Here is a 17,635-nt window from a genome sequence, read left to right as displayed (position 1 = left end):
AGGGGTGTGGCAAAGGGAGTGCCTGTTCCTCCAGAGCATATTATTGATTCATGGATATTAATGCCAGAGGGACCATTCTGGTCATCTAGTCTAACCTCCTGCATAACACAGGCCACAGAACCTCACCCCTGCAATTCCTGCATCAAGCTCATGTCCTATGGCTGAACCAGAACATATATTTTAGAAAGCCAGTCTTGAGTGAAGAATGCCAATAACAGTGAATTCCCGACTTCCCTTATTAAGTTTCTTCAGTGGTTAATTTACCTCAGTTAAAATTTTGCACCTTATTTCTAGCCTGAACGTATCTAGCTTCAGCTTCCAGCCATTGGATCTCGCTGTGCCTTTGTCTATTAGATTAAAGAGCCTTATTAAATACGAAGTTACAAAACCCAGTGGGGCAGCTGCTGCCAGGCTCTCATTTAACTTCGATTACCCGCTGTTTGGCTGGCTCACGTTTTGAATAGGCACATATGAGTCCCAGCCTCCTATATCTTGGGGTTTCAGTGCGGTTTGCTTGTGACCACACAAGTGGTGCTTGGTGGCAAGCGCAGTTTGAACCCAGGCTGTCATTGCTGTGATGCAGGGCTCATGCATCTGAATCCCCAGCGCCGCCACCAGTGCAGAGGCTCAGGTATTTTTGTCTGACTTTTTCAGATACAGAAGACAGATCTCTCCATTTCTGTCTGTCACTGGTCCCCACCTAGTCCCTTTCTTGTCTGTTTCCTTCCCACCTCTGCCTTCCCCTGTCTCATGATGCAGATGGCACTGAGCCGAACTCCAGCAAGCTGCTGGGGATTCCGCTGACGGAGGAGCCACAGCAGAGGCTGAAGTGGCAGGCCCACCTGGAATTCACGCACAACCACGACGTGGGGGACCTCACCTGGGACAAAATCGAGGTCACGCTGCCGGGTTCGGACAAGCTGCGCTCACTGGTGCTGGCTGGCATCCCACACAGCATGAGGCCTCAGGTGAGACCCTGGGGCACAGTCATGAAGAAGGGAAGCAGGGAGTATGAAATGAGAGACCAGTTCCTGTTGCTTTCACTTCTTGGTTTGTTGTGGTTGCGTTTTGACCGCTCGTCACCCTTTCTTTTCATGTCCCCGATTCTCCAGCTGTGGATGCGTCTCTCTGGGGCCTTGCAGAAGAAGAGGAATTCGGAGATGTCCTACCGAGACATTGTGAAAAACAGCTCCAATGACGAAACTATCTCTGCCAAACAGGTCGGGAGCCTGCCTGATGCCAACGCTCCAGTGCCTGGGGTGGAAACATGGGTGATCTGTTGCACTGGGGGGATGAGGAATTTGCTTAATGCCTGCAGGGACAGATGAGGGGGAGGGGAGAGGTTGGACTATGCTACTCGTTAATTTTTCTCATCCTTTATTTATTATTATTCTCATCCTTTATTGGTTTGAGGGGCTCACTTCACCTTCCCAAGAGGGGAGGGGAAAAGATTTAGTCTGCACCCACACTGTCCTCAGGCTGTGTTGGTTTCTGTGTACATGGGGCAGACAGTTCTGCTGTGAATATATGCATATGAATCATGCCTAGGTACAAACACTGACCAAGATACTAAGGAGTAGGGCCCTACTACTACAAATTCATGGCTATGAAAAACGCGTCAGGGACCGTGAAATCTGGTCTTTTTTGTGCTTTTACCTTTACTATACAGATTTCACAGGGGAGACCAGCATTTCTCAAATTGGGGGTTCTGACCCAAAAGGGAGTTGTAGGGGGTCACAACATTATTTTAGGGGGGTCGTGGTATTGTCACCCTTGCTTCTGCGCTGCCTACAGAGCTGGGCAGCTGGAGAGCAGCGGCCATAGGCTGGGCGTCCAGCTCTGAAGGCAGCGCCCTGCTCACAGTAGCGCAGATGTAAGGGTGGCAATACCATACCATGCCACCCTTCCTTCTGTGCTGCTGCCTTCAGAGCTGGGCGGTCAGAGAGTGGCGGCTGCTGACTGAGGGCCCAGCTCTGCAGGCAGCAGCGCAAAAGGAAGGGTGGCAATACCATACCATGCCATCCTTAATTCTGTGCTACTGCTGGCAGTAGCTCTGCCTTCAGAACTGGTCTCCCAGCCAGCAGCCTCCGCTCTCCAGCTGCCCAGCTCTGAAGGCAGCGCAGAAGTAATGGAAGCAATACCGCAAACCCCCCACAATAACTTTGAGACCGCCACCCCCAACTCCTTTTTGGGTCAGGATCCCTATAATTACAACATTGTGAAATTTCAGATTTAAATAGCTGAAATCATGAAATTTACGATTTTTAAAATCCTATGACTGTGAAATTGACCAAAATGGACCATGAAGTTGGTAGGACCCTACTAATGATGAAAGGGAACCCTGGGACTGAAATACCACCAGCAGGTGCATGCCCTATTCAAGTGGCAGCTGCTGTCTCCTAGGGTTTTGTCTTTCCTCCTGAGTCGTGAGAGCTCAAGGTGCCAGCAAGGCTGGGACAGGGAATTTCCTCCCTCCCTTCTTTTCTGTAATGCCGTCAGGGCCAAACTCTATCTCTGGGCCAAACTCGCCAAGCTCCTGGGGTAACAAACCAAAATCATCTGATGGAGGGAGGGACTGAACAGTTCAGGGGATTTGGCCTGTGATCTGGAGCCTTTATGCTCACAATTACGAACTACAGTCAAGCCCAGGCCCTTGCCATCGGATTGTGATTTGGTGGCCTGCCTGAAATGGGCGTGGTGGGGTGGCCTCACTCCAGATCCCGGTGGATAAATGTCCACTTTGCAGACCCCAGCAGCACAGACTGTACTAATTGGCCTCTTGCTGCCATTCTCAGGAGTGACACCAAGGACCGAATGGGTCAAGAAGTATGAAGTCCCCTCTCATCCCTCAGGGCAGTCCCTCTGAGGCAGAGTTTAGGTACCTTGGAGAGTGTGTCTGAGAAGTTGCTCTGTCCCTGGCTATGCTGTCCTGAGGGTAAACAGAGGCCTTCGGGCTCCAGATGGTGCCAGTCCAGTACCTTGCACTGGCACTAAATGTACTTTAAAAGGGTGTGGGGAAGGCTAGGGAGTGTGTGGCCAGGGCAGGGCATCAGGGAGGCCAAGGGAGTAGGAGGCTGTTAAGCAGATTACACTATCTGAGTCTGAAGCAATTGTTTGTGACGGGTGCTTGCCAGATCGAGAAGGACCTGCTCCGGACCATGCCCAGCAACGCCTGCTTCTCCAACATGAACAGCATCGGGGTGCCACGACTGCGCAGGATACTCCGGGGACTAGCCTGGCTTTACCCAGAGATCGGATACTGCCAAGGCACCGGCATGGTAATTCCACTTGCCCCTGCTTTGTGTTCCTTCATTAGGGATCATTCTTTCTGCAGCAGGTGAGTCAGCGCAGCTGATTTCAGGCAGCTGCAGTGCAGCTGGGCACCGTGCGAACCAAATTAGATCAGAGGAACAGACAAAATGGAGCCATTTCGCGGGGCAGGAGAAATGGAAGGAATAATTCTGCTCATGGACTAAACTAATCTGTTTGTGGCAGGAGAGTGATATTGTTTATTTGATTGACATGAGACTCGGCTGATGTGACTGAAATAGCAAAGAATCTCTTCGGGTGGCGTGTGAAAGAAATTCCACCAATAGGAGAAAGCAAAGCAAAGCTCCTGGGTGTGGAAATGAGGGATGTTTCCATCTCCTAAACTCTGGACTTTGTCCATCTCCCACACAGACCTATGGAAATGTTCCACTCCACCTAAGCACCAGTGAATGTCCCATTTAGTGCAAGCTTGGAATGAACATCTCTTCTTCCCCTTCTCACTAGGTGGCGGCTTCCCTGCTGCTCTTCTTGGAGGAGGAAGATGCCTTCTGGATGATGTGCGCCATCATCGAGGACCTGGTACCTGCCTCCTACTTCAGCACCACGCTGATGGGAGTGCAGACCGACCAGCGCGTCCTACGCCACCTCATCGTGCAGTACCTGCCACGGCTGGACAAGCTCCTTCAAGAGCATGATATTGGTAAAGGGGCCCCTCAGGTCATTGAATCTTCTGACCCAGGGTGCTGCTTTCAGCCTGCAGGCATGACCCAGGTTCATGCATATGTACATGCGTATGCGTGTGTGTGTGTGTGTGGATAAGAGAGGCCTTTGTACTGCACAGCACCTTAAACTGAAATGATGTGGTAGGAACCCACAATTGTGAGGCTGCTCCCACAATACCCCTCTCCCTCTCCAGCCGAATACACTCAGTAAAGTGTCCCTTGGTTCACGTGGCAGTGATGAATTCAGTGTATTCTTGTTGCGCCATACTCTGTTTGATATGCTGCAGGGCTTGACGATGCAGAGCTGCAGCATTGTGGTTGTGTTTTGGGAGAAGCTGTTGGTTTGAGGGTTGGACTGGACTTAATGGGGGGCTTTTCTCACCCAGGAATGCCTGGGAGTCTTGTGTTTGGGGTTTTTTGACAACCCAGGAGGTCATGGAGGCTTTGGCGCTGGGATGGGGAGATGCAGCATCTCTCCCTCTCTCCTGTTTGGGGGCCACAGGGAGCAGGGAGGGACATTAAACTTTTGAGGAGAGGGGAGGTTTGAATTCCTGGTGTATGGCTGTGGCTGTACGTACGCGCGCACAATGTCGCATGTGGTTTTGGACGTTCTGATTGAGTCTTGTTTAAAAGGGGCACTGTCATATCTTAGGTCCCAAGAAAATGGCCTTATTCCTATGACTGTTTTATTTTACTAAACACAACGCATGTGAGCCTCTCCCCGCCCCCCCCCGACGTCCCCCGGAGCTGTTCATGCGCTGACTGATGTCATCAGAGTTGTCCTCCTTTATAGTCATGGTGGCTGGAGAATCCCCTGGGAATGAGGAGTAGTTGAGGGTGTCCCTTTCAGGCTGGGAGTGCGGTTCTGTGTGGGCTCTCTTCCTCTCTGGTCACCCGATCACTTGTGTCACATTCCCTTTCTGTCTCTTCATACACAGAGCTGTCCTTGATCACCCTGCACTGGTTCCTCACGTGCTTCGCTAGCGTTGTGCATATCAAACTGCTGCTGCGCATCTGGGACCTCTTCTTCTACCAGGGTTCGCTGGTGCTCTTCCAGGTCACACTGGGCATGCTCAGTATGAAGGTAACAACCACCTCCTGTGCCCTGATTTCTAGCACCCTGGCTTTCTCTTCAGGAACGAGGAGGATTCTACGGGTGGGGCCCTCCTGTACCCCCTGGTTGTATCTGGTTCAGGAGTTCACTTTGGGGAGAGCGAGAGCTGCCATCTTGATTTCCTCAGAATCTGGGGCTGTGAAGGGCGTCCTGGCAGAAGGCAGTCAGCAATCCATTGTTTGAGATTTGGGAGACTCAGTCAAGAAGATGGCTTCCCTTTCCTGCTCTTTTTCCCCCTCACCTTCACGCCCCATGTCTCACCATCACCCTCCCTCATTTGCTACACCCCCCTGACTCCTGAGCCCAGAGTAACACAGACTGGAGACTTGTCCTGCCCTCCCTGGCTCCAGAGAGTTCTTGGTTTTTTACTATCTTTGGATGGAAATGTCAAACCAAGTTGCTGACCATTTGGGGATGATAAAAGATCCTTTGGTGCTGTTCACACAAGCCCCAGGGTGTTAGCCCTGTTGTTGTGGCCATATTTAATTTGGGTGATTACCCTAAACTTTCTCCCATTCAGAATTCAGAGGAAGTTATCCTGTGACTCTCTTGTGTAGCATTGCTGGTGCAAGATGGCGATTGTGCAGCACCTTGAGGTGCCTGCGTTTCTGTGGTGGATGAAGTGATTTCTGTATAATGTGCTGTGGGATCCTTTGGTATGAAAGTGCTAGAGCAGTGTGAGATGCTGCTGCCATCTCCTGACCAAACAGCTTGGACTTTTTCTTATTGAAACTTTTAAGAAATAATCTAGTTGCTTCCGGGTTAAATTTTGTGCCTAGACTGCATTCTGAGGTGTAAGCAGGGCTTTTAGCAGTCCTGGTGAGTGTCACTGACATCCTCAGCGTATTGTGTATGCGTGGTTTCTCCCCATTCCCGCAGGAAGATGAGCTAATCCAGTCGGAGAATTCTGCCTCCATCTTCAACACTCTCTCGGACATCCCGTCTCAGATCGAGGATGCGGAGGTGCTGCTGCGGGAGGCCATGCGCGTCGCTGGCTCACTGACAGACATGGCAGTGGAGACCCAGCGCCGCAAGCACCTGGCTTACCTCATCGCTGACCAAGGGCAGCTGCTCAACCCTAGCGCCGCTGTCAATAATCTATCCAAGGTGGGTGCACGGAGCCCTGCCCATTTGGACTGTTAGGGGCTGTAGATCCCCTTCGTGACACTGCCTTATGGGCTAGCTGGCCATCCACCCTTATAACACTCTGTTAGCACGAGGCCACCCTGCATTAGCAGGCTTTGACTCCATGATAAACTTCCCTTCTCTCACCTTCCCAGGGAGGAGGAGTGAGTGCTAGGACTGTGATGGGAATGTGACCACATGTACTGTTCTCACTGCCAGGAGGCCATGCTACCAGACCTCCCACACCTGCCACAGCCACCAGACCTCCCACACCTGCCACAGCCAGCCCACGCAAGAGGAATCTCAGCAACCGGCTAAGCACTAAACGCTGCCTTTCACTCTCTCCGTGGAATGAATTAATTTTGTGTTGCAATAGATCCATGGGTCATCTCCTGTTCTCCCCCTCACCAGCCAGTGTTTGACTGTTTTTGTGCTTTGTTCAATCCTGTTCTGAGTGTCCCTGATGGTGATCATCCACCCTTAGATTAATCCACAGCCTGATAGATCCCACTCTCTGAAATCATTCCTGCTGGTCCTCTTGCTCAGAGTGCTTTGGTTACTGCCCATTCTGTCTGGGACCACTCCGAACAGTTCCCCTCTCTCCTTGCAGTGTACACCCCTCAGAGACTTGCTGACGGTCGCTGTATCCCCTTGCCCTACTCTAGCCCCTATATGCCAATCTATATGTGTTTAGTTCTTCTAATGTCTCCTTACGAGTCCACTCTGTCTCACTCCCCCCCCCCCTTCAGATTGTGCGGCGCAGGACCCAGCGCAGGAAATCTGGCATCACCTCGTTGCTTTTCGGTGAGGACAAGTGTATTCTTTGCATGTTGTGATGGTGCTATCAGGGTGGAGGGTGAAAGAATAGTCTGGAGGCAGAGGAGTGGTTGGGCACGGGGAAATGGAGTGGGTGAAAATTCCTTCAGCAACAAGAGAAGATAAAGCAAGGGAAGAGATTGAATGAGGAAGAGAGAAGGGAGTTGAACTTGCTGAGTCTGCACTCCCCAAAACAAGAAGCAGACTTTTCCTGATAGCCCAGGAAGTAGCGTGCTTTGGTCGTTAGCCCTTAACCTTCTTGCTCCAGGTTCAGCCACCCCCAAAATATGAAGCCATTTAGGACAGGAATATCCAAAGTCCCTCTTTTTACTCCTGGGGGAATTCTGCACCACTGTGCATGCGCAGAATTTATGTCCCCTGCAGATTTCTTTGCTTCCCCGCAGAAAAATGACTTTCTGATGGGGAAGCAAAGGGAAGCCACAAGAGTGGTCGTACAACCTTCCCCAGCAGTATGCCAGGTGCCCATGGTAGCCAGCAGAGAGGTAAATCATTGTGGGGCAGGAGGCAGGACTGGGGAGGACTTGGCTGGGCTGGGGAGGACGGGATTTCCCCTTCCCCTGCATGGCATCTGGGGCTGTCGGACCCACCCCCAGATTTCTCCCCCAGCTATAGGAAGCTCTGCAAACTGCCCCCCTCCTCCTCCGCATGCGCTTCCTGCACCCATCGCTCCTCAGCAGCAGGGGGAGGGATCACTACAAGGAGCTGCTCCCCCATCCGCCCAACTCCTGTGCATCCAGATCCTCCTGCCGAGCCTCACTCCCTTCACACCCAGAACCCCCCCTGAGAAGCCCCACTCCCCCTGCACCTGGACCACCGGACAAGCCACCCTACCGAGCCCCAACCAGCTGCCCCTGGATCCCCACCCCACTGAGCCCCACTCCCCCAGCATCTAGGCTCCCCACACCCAGACCCCCCCACTGAGCTCTAACCTCCCCCGCTGAGCCCCAGCCCCCCTCACCCCCCCTGCAGAGTCCCATTAATGTTGCACCCAGAACCCTCCCACAAGCCCCTGTGCATCCAGATCCCCCACTGAGCTGCCTGTACCCATATTGCCTCACACAGAATCCTCTTAACCCACACCTGTATCCCCCACACTAAGCCCTTTCACACTTGGAGCCTGCCTTGCTGAGCCTGCCTGCCCACACCTGGTGCACCTGGCATGGAGGGGCAGGGTCCTAGGGTGTTTCTTGGACAGGCCTGGTCCTTGCCCTGTGTCAGGGCTGGGTGCAGCCTCACCACTGAGTCCGGGGGGAGGAGTAGGGGGAGCTGCACAGTGATCTCCCACCTCTGTGCAGTCAGTGGCCTGTGCTCCCCAATGCCATGCTGGAGCATCCACGTTTATTTGACAAATAAAATTTGCAGAATTTTAAAATACTGTCAGGCTGCATCCTTCTCCTGGATGCCACCAGGGGGAGCACTGAGAGCACAAGACAGACAGGCTCCCTGCTTTTGGTTCCTGTGCTTGGTGCCATGGTGGCCTCCAGCAGCTGGGAGTTCTGCTCAGCCCTGGTATCCCGGCGACAGGAGCCTGCTCAGTGCAGAGAGATTCTTTGGAGAATTTAGCTACCAAATTCGAGCACGTCTCAGCTGCGCATGTGTGAACTGAGACTTTCAGAGGCCAAATTTGAGAAGATTTTCACGGGGATGGCAAGAGACACATTCCTGGCACCAGGGCAACCCCCAGCCAAATTTCAAATCCCTGTTCCAGAGCGGGGAGGTGCCTCAGCTTCTCAACAAAATGGTGGTATGGGTTGTTGTTTTTTAACATGGACAAAATGTATTTTCCCATGTCTTGTTCTCGAAATGGCTAAACCAATTTTGCTGAAATTTTCCAAAAAAATTCAATCCGAGGCAGACCCTCGGCATGTGGGAAATTGCAGCCTGATTGAACGGTTAAAGTTTAGCGAAGTTATAACCAACTGAAAACAAGGTTGTGGGACACTCCCATTATAAGACCCTACTGTAGGCTCTGCTACCTGTGCTGCCTATAATAGAGGGCCTTCAGTGAGGTGTGTACATGCCCCACATTAAGGCAGGCAGGGAAATGGTTAATGAGGGCTCATTTAGGGGCTGATCCTGCTCCCTTGGAGTCAGTGGGAGTATTAACAGTGACTTGGATGGGAACAGGGCCAGACCCTTCGTGCAGGGGGATAGAGAGGAGGCAGTGGAAGGGCCCTGAGGGGCAAAGGAAGTGCACACAGTCCCCGTCTTTTCCCTGCCCAGGAAGCGCACAGACAGCGAGGGTGAGCTGAGCAACTGGCCCTCTTCAGATGGGGTCAGACAGCTTACAAGCATCTGTGTCAGCCGAGAGCTGTCTGCTTTCTCCCGGCTCCTACTGGCCTCCCCTTTATTGGCATGGGGAAAAGGAGGCTGAATCCAGCCCCAGTCCTGGTCTCCTGTGTGCTTGGCGTAGAGGTCCTTGGGCCTTAGGGTGACAGGATGCAGTATTTTGTTTCTCTCTGTCCCCTCATATCGCCTCCTTTCCTGTTAGCCATGAGCGGGGCCCAGATGTTCAGATGGGGCCAGAGCAACGGTTACAGTCTTGACCAGAGGGAGCTGTTGTAATTGTCTCTGCTCAGGCTGCGGGAGGGGACAGCCACCTTTTTTCCCAGCATGGGATTGGGGGTTTCCTTTGTCTTCACCCCCGTGTGTTCCACGTTCCCAGGTGAGGATGATTTGGAGGCACTGAAGGCCAAGAACATCAAACAGACTGAGCTGGTGGCCGACCTTCGTGAGGCGATCCTGCAGGTGGCACGGCACTTCCAGTGCGTGGATCCAAAGAACTGCAGCATTGTGAGTGGGGGCGCACTGCACAAGGCTAAACCTGAGTCCCTCGTGCTGCATGGCCAAGGCTGGGTCCCCCTACCCCTGGAGGAGCTGCCGGATTTCAGGGAGATCCCCCATGGGCAGGATCTCTGTGTCGCACGTTGCCTGTCCCAGGTGGAGGGAAAGGAGCCATGCTTGATCCTGGAGCTAGCAGAGCTAATCTGTCCACCAGGGGAGGGAGCAGAGAATGATACTGAACATGGGGGAGCATCCTAGCACATCTAGTCACCTTCTTACTGCTCCTCTGTGCTTCTCTTCCGCACAAACTCAGGACCTGACTCCAGATTACACCATGGAGAGCCACCAGCGGGACCACGAAAACTACGTGGCATGTTCCCAGAACCGCCGGCGCCGAGCCAAGGCACTGCTGGACTTCGAGCGCCATGACGATGACGAACTGGGCTTCCGCAAGAACGACATCATCACAGTACGAGGGCTGGGGGGGGGGCAGAATCCCGCGGCGTGATACACCCTCTCTGCCCCCTTTCAGAGAGGGCATGTTACAGGCACCCACCTCGAGCCACCACGTGGGGCGAGTGTTTCATCCTCCTTAGAGCCTTCTCCCTGAGGAGTCAGGCTGGGGTGTCCCTCCCAGAGCCCTGTGCTGGGTTGCTGGTTATGCAGTCTGTGGCTGGGGGTTCTGGCTGATCCAGGCAGGACACAGAATTCCATTGGGAACGCTTGCTGCCTCCTGCTGGAACTGGTTAGTGGGTCACCCTGGCTGTCAGAAAGCCCCCACTCCTCCAGAGCGAAAGGCAGATAAGATTTGAACTCCAATCAGAGTTAGCTCAGTGCTCTGTGCCACCAGGTCACTGGGCCAGCCCAGCCATCATCTAAGGGCACCCAATAGCATGGAAACCTTGGCACCACCTCCTTACACCCCAGGGTGGGCGAGGGAGGGAGGAAAGGGAAACCCGCTGCCCATCAAAGCGCAAGAAGCTGCTGCTCTGAATAGCTGTCCGATGTGGGGTGTGTTGTGTTGGCAGCATTGTCCTGCGCCCGCATGGTGAGTAGAACCAGCCTTTCACCCCCATGTATTGTGGGGCCAACAGAACCACCACTGGGGAAGAAAAAGGGAGGAGGGTGTTGGCACAATGGCTGATCATCATTTAACTCCTCTTCTCCCACCCTCAGGAACTCCTGCCACTTGCCCAGGGTGCCTGGGTAACCCATGCTAACCCAGAGCGGCCCTTTAGCCCCATCTAGTGGCTGAACACCTAAAGAGACTGCTACAGCCGCTGAGCTAGTGGACTTGGTCCTGTAGCTCAGATGGGAGAGGCTTATGCTTTTAGATTCAGGGTCCCAGGTTCAGTCCCCACAAAGAACACGGCTACGGGTGTTGTTACTTCTATCTCTGGTGTCTGGGCAGCACCCACCTGTAATGAAAGTTGGTTGGTGACTTGAATTTCAGTCAGTCAGTCCCCCCTGTCGACCTCTGATGGTTGAGAAGAAAGTGATTCCTTACCCCACATGCACACACTCTCACTCTCTGAGGTGACACTGTTTCCATGGCAATGCATCCCATCTCCCAGCTGTCCTGGGTGGGATGTGTGGAGAGGGAAAGCCTGACGCTGCACTGGTGCCAGCCCATTTTGCCTCCTTGCTCCCGTTCTATGGCCCCTGTGAGTCAGGGTTTGTCTCTCTCTCAAATTGCCATCTCTCCTCTTCGTTCTTTCAGATCATATCCCAAAAGGACGAGCACTGTTGGGTGGGGGAGCTGAATGGACTGAGAGGTGAGAACAGACAAGGCTGGTGGGTGAGGGGGGGCTAAGGGAAAGGTGAGGGGAGGGGCTCCAGAGACAGAGGAGGGGAGAGTGGAATTGCTAATGTTCCGCAGATGCTGCTGCTCTTAGCGATGGCTCTGGCATCTCTGCCCTCCCTGTCTCAGGGAGCCGTGTGGGTTTGCTTTTCATTTGAGTTCCTGCCTTTATAGCCAAAGGCTCTGCTGAGCCCCATTGGGGAGCTGCCTGGGAATGCACATCGCAGGAGAGAGGGGTGTGGAGGTGGGGTGGGGGCGCAGCTCCTTGCTAGGCAAGCTCATTATTCCCAGCAACTGAGGTGTACTTTCACAGTCAGGGTGAGGATGGGTAGGGGGCTGCTCTGAAGCATGGGAGCTGATGCTGTCTGTGGTGCTTATAGGGATAAGATAATAAGATAATAATGGAGATATCCCATCTCCTAGAACTGGAAGGGACCTTGAAAGGTCATCGAGTCCAGCCCCCTGCCTTCACTAGCAGGACCAAGTACTGATTTTGCCCCAGATTCCCAAGTGGCCCCCTCAAGGATTGAACTCACAACCCTGGGTTTAGCAGGCCAGTGCTCAAACCACTGAGCTATCCCTCCCCCCAATGCCCTTCGATGACATCAGGCTTGCAGCTGTTTGGATTTCCTGATACACACTGAAAGGCTCCAGTGCTGCTTGTTTTCTTCTCCAGGCTGGGCCCACAGGCCCCTCCAGGGCACACAGGAACCCACCTCTTTTCTCCTCCCTCCCCCAGGACCTGCAGCCAGTCTGGGTTTTCATTCATATCCATGTGAGGGTTTCCCGATGTCTCAGGCTCACCCTTTGTCTCTTCTTTGTAGGTTGGTTTCCTGCAAAATTTGTGGAGGTCTTGGATGAACGGAGCAAAGAGGTAAAAATTCCTGTATTTTCTAGGTCACCTTGCAAACCCCACTGTCCTTCTTACCAAAACCCATGCGTGTCTTCCCTGCTGCCATCACTCCTTCTGGCTATCCGTGTTTATATGCCACTTTTCCTCTGTCCCGCTGGCAGGACGTAGCGTAATAGTGTGGTCAGATGGTGGTAGTTTCCTTGGGCATTTGCTGAATGTTTACCCACAGGATGGTCGGAGATGGAGATCCACAGGGTGGGATGGGAGGGAGTCTTGTGCAGTTACTACGGTCCCTACAACCACAGTCTGGCTCAAGGAGAGCCCAAGAGGTGACATCCTGCAAATGTTGCAAAATATGAATCTTTCTGTAGCCCCTCCCACCCCAGAATCTGTGTTTCACAGCTGTGAATGAATGACTGACACACTCACACTCTCTCTCTCTCCCTCCCTCCCTCTCTCTCTCTCTGTGATGGCCATGTGAGATAGGGAAGTCTCTTATCCTTCCACATTACAGATAGGAGTCTGAGGCACAGAATGATGAATTGATTTGCCAAAGGTCACACAGGCAGTCTGTGCAGAGCCAGAAATAAGTCCCACATCTTCTGACCCAGAGTCTTGGGTGTTAACCTCAAGAGTATCCTTTCAGGGGCCCTGCGGATGCCTGGCTTCCCACAGTTTAAAGTCCCTGCCCGGAGAGAGGTGTATGGGCTGCACTGGGCGCCGAGTGTGGCCGGGGAAGGAATTAGGTCTGTGAATGAGAGAGCTCTCAGCTGTAGTCAGTGAGAGCATGCGGAGGGGGGCCTGCCAAGAGCTAAGTCTTGATGAAACCAGCCTCGCTCCCCACAGACCTGCTAGTCCGGACATCAGTACAACCCAGCAAAGCAAGTTCTGCGCTCAGGCACCAGCTTGCAGTCCCTGGGGCTGTTGGCTCTGAGTGGGGTAGGGGAGCGTCTAGAGTGGGTGATGAAAGGAGATAGAGGAGTCTGGGTGGGAAGGCCTGTCTGGAGAAGAGGTATGGCTCTGTGTCCCCACCCCATAGCTCTCTGCTCTGGGGGGCTGTCTCCCTCTCTAAAAGGCTAAGAGCTAACTCCTTTCATTCCTCAGTACTCCATTGCTGGCGACGACTCGGTCACAGAGGGGGTGACAGACTTGGTCCGAGGCACGCTCTGTCCAGCACTGAAGTCTATATTTGAACATGGGTTAAAGAAGCCATCCCTGCTGGGGGGGCCCTGCCACCCCTGGCTGTTTATCGAAGAGGTGAGAATGGCACTTGGGGACAGGGGAACAACGGGGAGGGGATGTAGGGATAACGGGGCTATGGTCCAGCAGGACTACAGGAACACAGCCTTCTCTCGGCTTTCTTCCCTGCTGGGCACCTTGGGGTCTGTCCCGCCTCTACTGCGGGTGGGGTGCTGCTGCTGGAGGTTCTGTATGTGAGGGCTGGGGTGCTATCAACGGCCTGTAGCTCTGACTACATCCACTTCCCCTCAGGCCGCTGGACGGGAGGTGGAACGAGACTTCGACTCGGTGTACTCCCGCCTCGTGCTCTGTAAGACTTACAGGTGAGGCTGCTCTAGTCATACTGACAGTCTCGCATCTTCCTGCCCCAAGTCCTCCTTGTCAAAGCTGCACTCCTCTCTCCCGCCTGGAAAGGTCGTTCTTTCCTTCTGGGCCATGACATGTTCCCTCTTCCGAATGGGCAGGGCCCTGCACTGCCCTGCCTGGGACGGCTATTGGAGCCATGCTGACCTGGACTGCACATGGGACTGACAGGTGGTTCTTGTCTCTAAAAACCCCCACTTCCTGTGTGGTATGGCTGTGGCTATATCTCAGCCCGTAGCAGTAGCCATCATCAGGGTCCCCAGCCCCAGTCTCCTGGTAGCAGTAGCTGAGCTGTGTGTTGCTCCGAGTAGCGTGGCTCCCATCTCGGCGTGCGCTCCTGCCGGACAGTGTCTTGTCTGAATCGGCAGATGGCTCTGTGGGGTAAATTGGGTCTCTGCTTTGGTTTTATAGGCTGGATGAAGATGGAAAAGTTCTGACTCCAGAGGAGCTGCTTTACCGGGTGAGTACCTTGCCCTGCCCGCACAGGGGCTAGATTAGGGTTGCCAGTTTTGGTTGGATGTATTCTTGGAGATTTCATCATATGACCTAATCTTGAATTCCTGGAGTCTCCAGGCCAAACCTGCCAGACCCACCTCTGTACCTTCCCCTGGTCTGTGCAGCCCCTTCAACTGCTCTCAGCCTCTCCCAGCAAGAGCCCAGAGCTACTCCCAGCAGGTGGCGCTGTAGGGAAGGCTACATGAGCTGTGGTCCTGGTGACTCCTACAGGGAGTGGTAAAGAGAGCTCTGTGATGGCGCTGAGCAAAGGGGAACTGCAGGGAAAGGGTGCACTAGTCTGTGTAGCTGTAGCGACTCTCCATGTGGGAGCCCCCCCGTGGAACATAGTAACCGCCTCCTCCCGCCCGGCAGGCAGTGCAGTCTGTGAACATGACGCATGACACTGCACATGCTCAGATGGACGTGAAGCTTCGCTCCCTCATCTGCGTTGGACTCAAGTGAGTCATTCAGCCCGTTTCCTTGAGCGTTGCTTCGATGATGAGCTTGGGGCGGGTTGGGAGATGGGAGTGAGTAGGAGGCGGGGCGGTGAGGTGAGGGGCTGGGGCCAGGTTGAGGTGGGCGGAGGGATCTGGGGAGGCAGACAGGGGGTTGTGGGGTGCTTGGAGCCATCTGGGTCAAGCTGGGAAGAAGTAGTTATTTAAGTCTCCTCCCCCCACACAGCTTGAGTCACCGAGCTCTGTCCTCTCCTAGGTGGCCACTAGGGATATAAATATTGGTTAAAAAGGTTAACCAATTAAACAATTAAAATTATATTGTTTAATCGGTTAACTGTTAACTGATGCCACTCCGGCAGCGGGGTGGCAGGGGCTGGGGGCCCGGTGTTGCCAGGGCTGCTCCAGCCCACCCAGCACTGCCCGGGCCGTGTCCCACCGGTACAGCGCGGCCGGGGCCAGCCGCGGGGGTTAACGGTTAAGTTCTGGATAACAGTAACCCTAATGCTTACAGGTTAACCGTTTAACCTTTTACATCCCTAGTGGCCACCACCAGAAGCCAGTGCCTTATTTTCAGGTACACTCGACCCAGACTGTCCCCTGAGGGAGCAATTCCCTGGTGTCCTCCCTGTTGCTGTAGAGGAAGAGACTGATGGGTTGTGGTCAGAGGCTGGATGGGAATCAGTGTCCCCCAGAGGGAGAGGCCACCCAGCCCTCTGATAACGGCCCTGGCTCCTAGTGACTCTTCCCCCTCCCTTCGTGCAGTGAGCAGGTCCTGCACCTGTGGCTGGAGGTGCTGTGCTCGAGCCTGCAAACAGTGGAGAAATGGTTCCATCCCTGGTCCTTCCTGCGCAGTCCTGGCTGGGTGCAGATCAAGTGTGAGCTCAGGTGAGTACGGCCCCCCTGTGCTCAGCCACGTGCTGCAGCGCCCTCTTGGCCTTTGCAGACCCCTCGCTATTGAGCATTCGGCTGGTTGTCGTGCTGCAGCGTACTGGTGGGCTGCCGTTTGTGTAACCTGCCACAATAACCATTTGTGTCACACCCACCTCCTCACACAGCTCTGCCAGCAGAGCTGCACCCCACTCGTGGGGATTTCCTCCCAAACGCCCAAGAGAAGCAGCTGCTGTTTACACTGTGTTTGGCGTGAATGGGACTCGCTCTCACTATCTGATCAAGAGCAGGGCCTGGTCAGGGTATGTGCGGGGAGCAGCATCTACACACAGGGCTGCTGCTCTCAGGCCTCTAGCTGCTTTGCACTGAGCCTGCTGTAATGGAGCAACCCCCAAAGCCCCTCCCTGCTCCAAGGACCCACGCTCCCCAGAGTCTAGCACAGGGGTGGGCGAAGTACGGCCCGCCGGCCATATCTGGCCCATCAGACCATTTAATCCGGCCCTCAGCTCCCGCCGGGGAGCAGGGTCGGGGGCTTGTCCCACTCCACGCAGCTCCCAGGAAGCAGTTGGCATGACCCCCCACTGGCTCCTACGTAGTACATGGAGGCGTGGCCAGGCAGCTCTGCGCACTGCCCCGTCTGCAGGCACTGCCCCGCAGCTCCCATTGGCCACAGTTCCCGGCCAATGGGAGCTGCAGGGATGGCGCCTGCAGATGGGGCAGCGCGCAGAGCTGCCTGGCTGCGCCTCAGAGCTGGAGGGGGGCGGGGGGGAGACATGCTTCCGGGAGCTGCTTGCGGTAAGTGCCACGCGGAGATGGCGAGATGGTGGGGGAACTTGGCTTCAGTCTAGTGGCAGAGCTGAAGCAAACTGAATAGCTTCTCTCTTTCCCCATCCACACCTGCCCTGCAGGGGGAGCAGCAGGTGGGCTTGGGCTTCCCCACCCGCAGCACTCCTGTGCCCCCCAACACTGCCCGGAAGGAGGGGAAATGAACCAGTTCCTGGGAGCTCTGCTGCTGGCTCCGAGACCAGCTCCAGGCCAAGCCTGTGTCAGCGGCACACCTTCTTCCATCACTGCCTCTGCCACTGCTGCCACCTCCCATCCTCCTGCTGGAAATGGCTTTTGCCCTTTCACTGGCCTGTTATTTCCATCCCCCTTTACCCAGGCTGGAGTGCGACAGGTTCCCATCCTGGGAGCTGGCAGCCGGCCTGGAGTAGCTGTGGTGTTACCATGGCTGCAGCTCAGGGTCCCACATTCTCCTTGGGAAGTTCTTGAAGCAGGGGGAGTGAATTCCCTTGTAGAGGCAGCAGTTGTCTGCATGTAGCTGCTTCTTTGCTCCTGATACCACCCCCCTGCACCTCACCCTGCTCACCGTCAGGACGTGAGAGCAGGTTCCATTGTAAACTCCAACCGTGCAACAAAACCGCCCAACCGATGGGACACTGTATGGAGAGAACTTTCCAGCCCTGACTGGGGCTCAGCTGGTCAAGTGCCGAGGCCATGTGTGAACGAGGAGAGTCACCACTGGGTGAGGCTGAGCCTGCCGGGGCATGGGTGGGATGCACTGTGGGGAGCTGAAGCCCAGGATCGAATGGAGGGAGTTCTCTGTTGCCCTGTAACGAAGGATTTGCCATGAACACCTTTACTGGCCCCCTGGGTTTGGTACGGACTGGGCGGGGAGGGGGCCCTGAG

At 54.5% G+C, this 17,635-nt stretch overlaps 1 protein-coding gene across 4 annotated transcripts in view; it reads left to right on the top strand.

Annotated features, from left to right (window-relative positions):
• The window catches only part of SGSM3 (small G protein signaling modulator 3), a 47,475-nt gene that overhangs the window by 23,651 nt on the left and 6,189 nt on the right, over positions 1–17,635 (top strand). For all 4 annotated transcript variants that reach the window (XM_005302551.4, XM_024100029.3, XM_065563349.1 and 1 more), the window contains exons 5-20: positions 760–968; positions 1,113–1,220; positions 3,135–3,278; positions 3,775–3,970; positions 4,931–5,076; positions 5,986–6,213; positions 6,981–7,035; positions 9,734–9,861; positions 10,166–10,321; positions 11,573–11,627; positions 12,478–12,527; positions 13,611–13,763; positions 13,998–14,068; positions 14,520–14,568; positions 14,976–15,061; positions 15,821–15,943. In XM_005302551.4, the coding sequence (XP_005302608.2) occupies positions 760–968; positions 1,113–1,220; positions 3,135–3,278; positions 3,775–3,970; positions 4,931–5,076; positions 5,986–6,213; positions 6,981–7,035; positions 9,734–9,861; positions 10,166–10,321; positions 11,573–11,627; positions 12,478–12,527; positions 13,611–13,763; positions 13,998–14,068; positions 14,520–14,568; positions 14,976–15,061; positions 15,821–15,943 (1,957 nt within the window). The remainder of the gene's footprint in view (positions 1–759; positions 969–1,112; positions 1,221–3,134; positions 3,279–3,774; positions 3,971–4,930; positions 5,077–5,985; positions 6,214–6,980; positions 7,036–9,733; positions 9,862–10,165; positions 10,322–11,572; positions 11,628–12,477; positions 12,528–13,610; positions 13,764–13,997; positions 14,069–14,519; positions 14,569–14,975; positions 15,062–15,820; positions 15,944–17,635) is intronic.

Source organism: Chrysemys picta, chromosome 1, assembly GCF_011386835.1.
Source record: "Chrysemys picta bellii isolate R12L10 chromosome 1, ASM1138683v2, whole genome shotgun sequence".
Classification (NCBI taxonomy): Eukaryota; Metazoa; Chordata; order Testudines; family Emydidae; genus Chrysemys; species Chrysemys picta.
The sequence above is the reverse complement of the archived record's forward strand: the minus strand, read 5'-3'. Positions and strand labels throughout refer to the sequence as shown.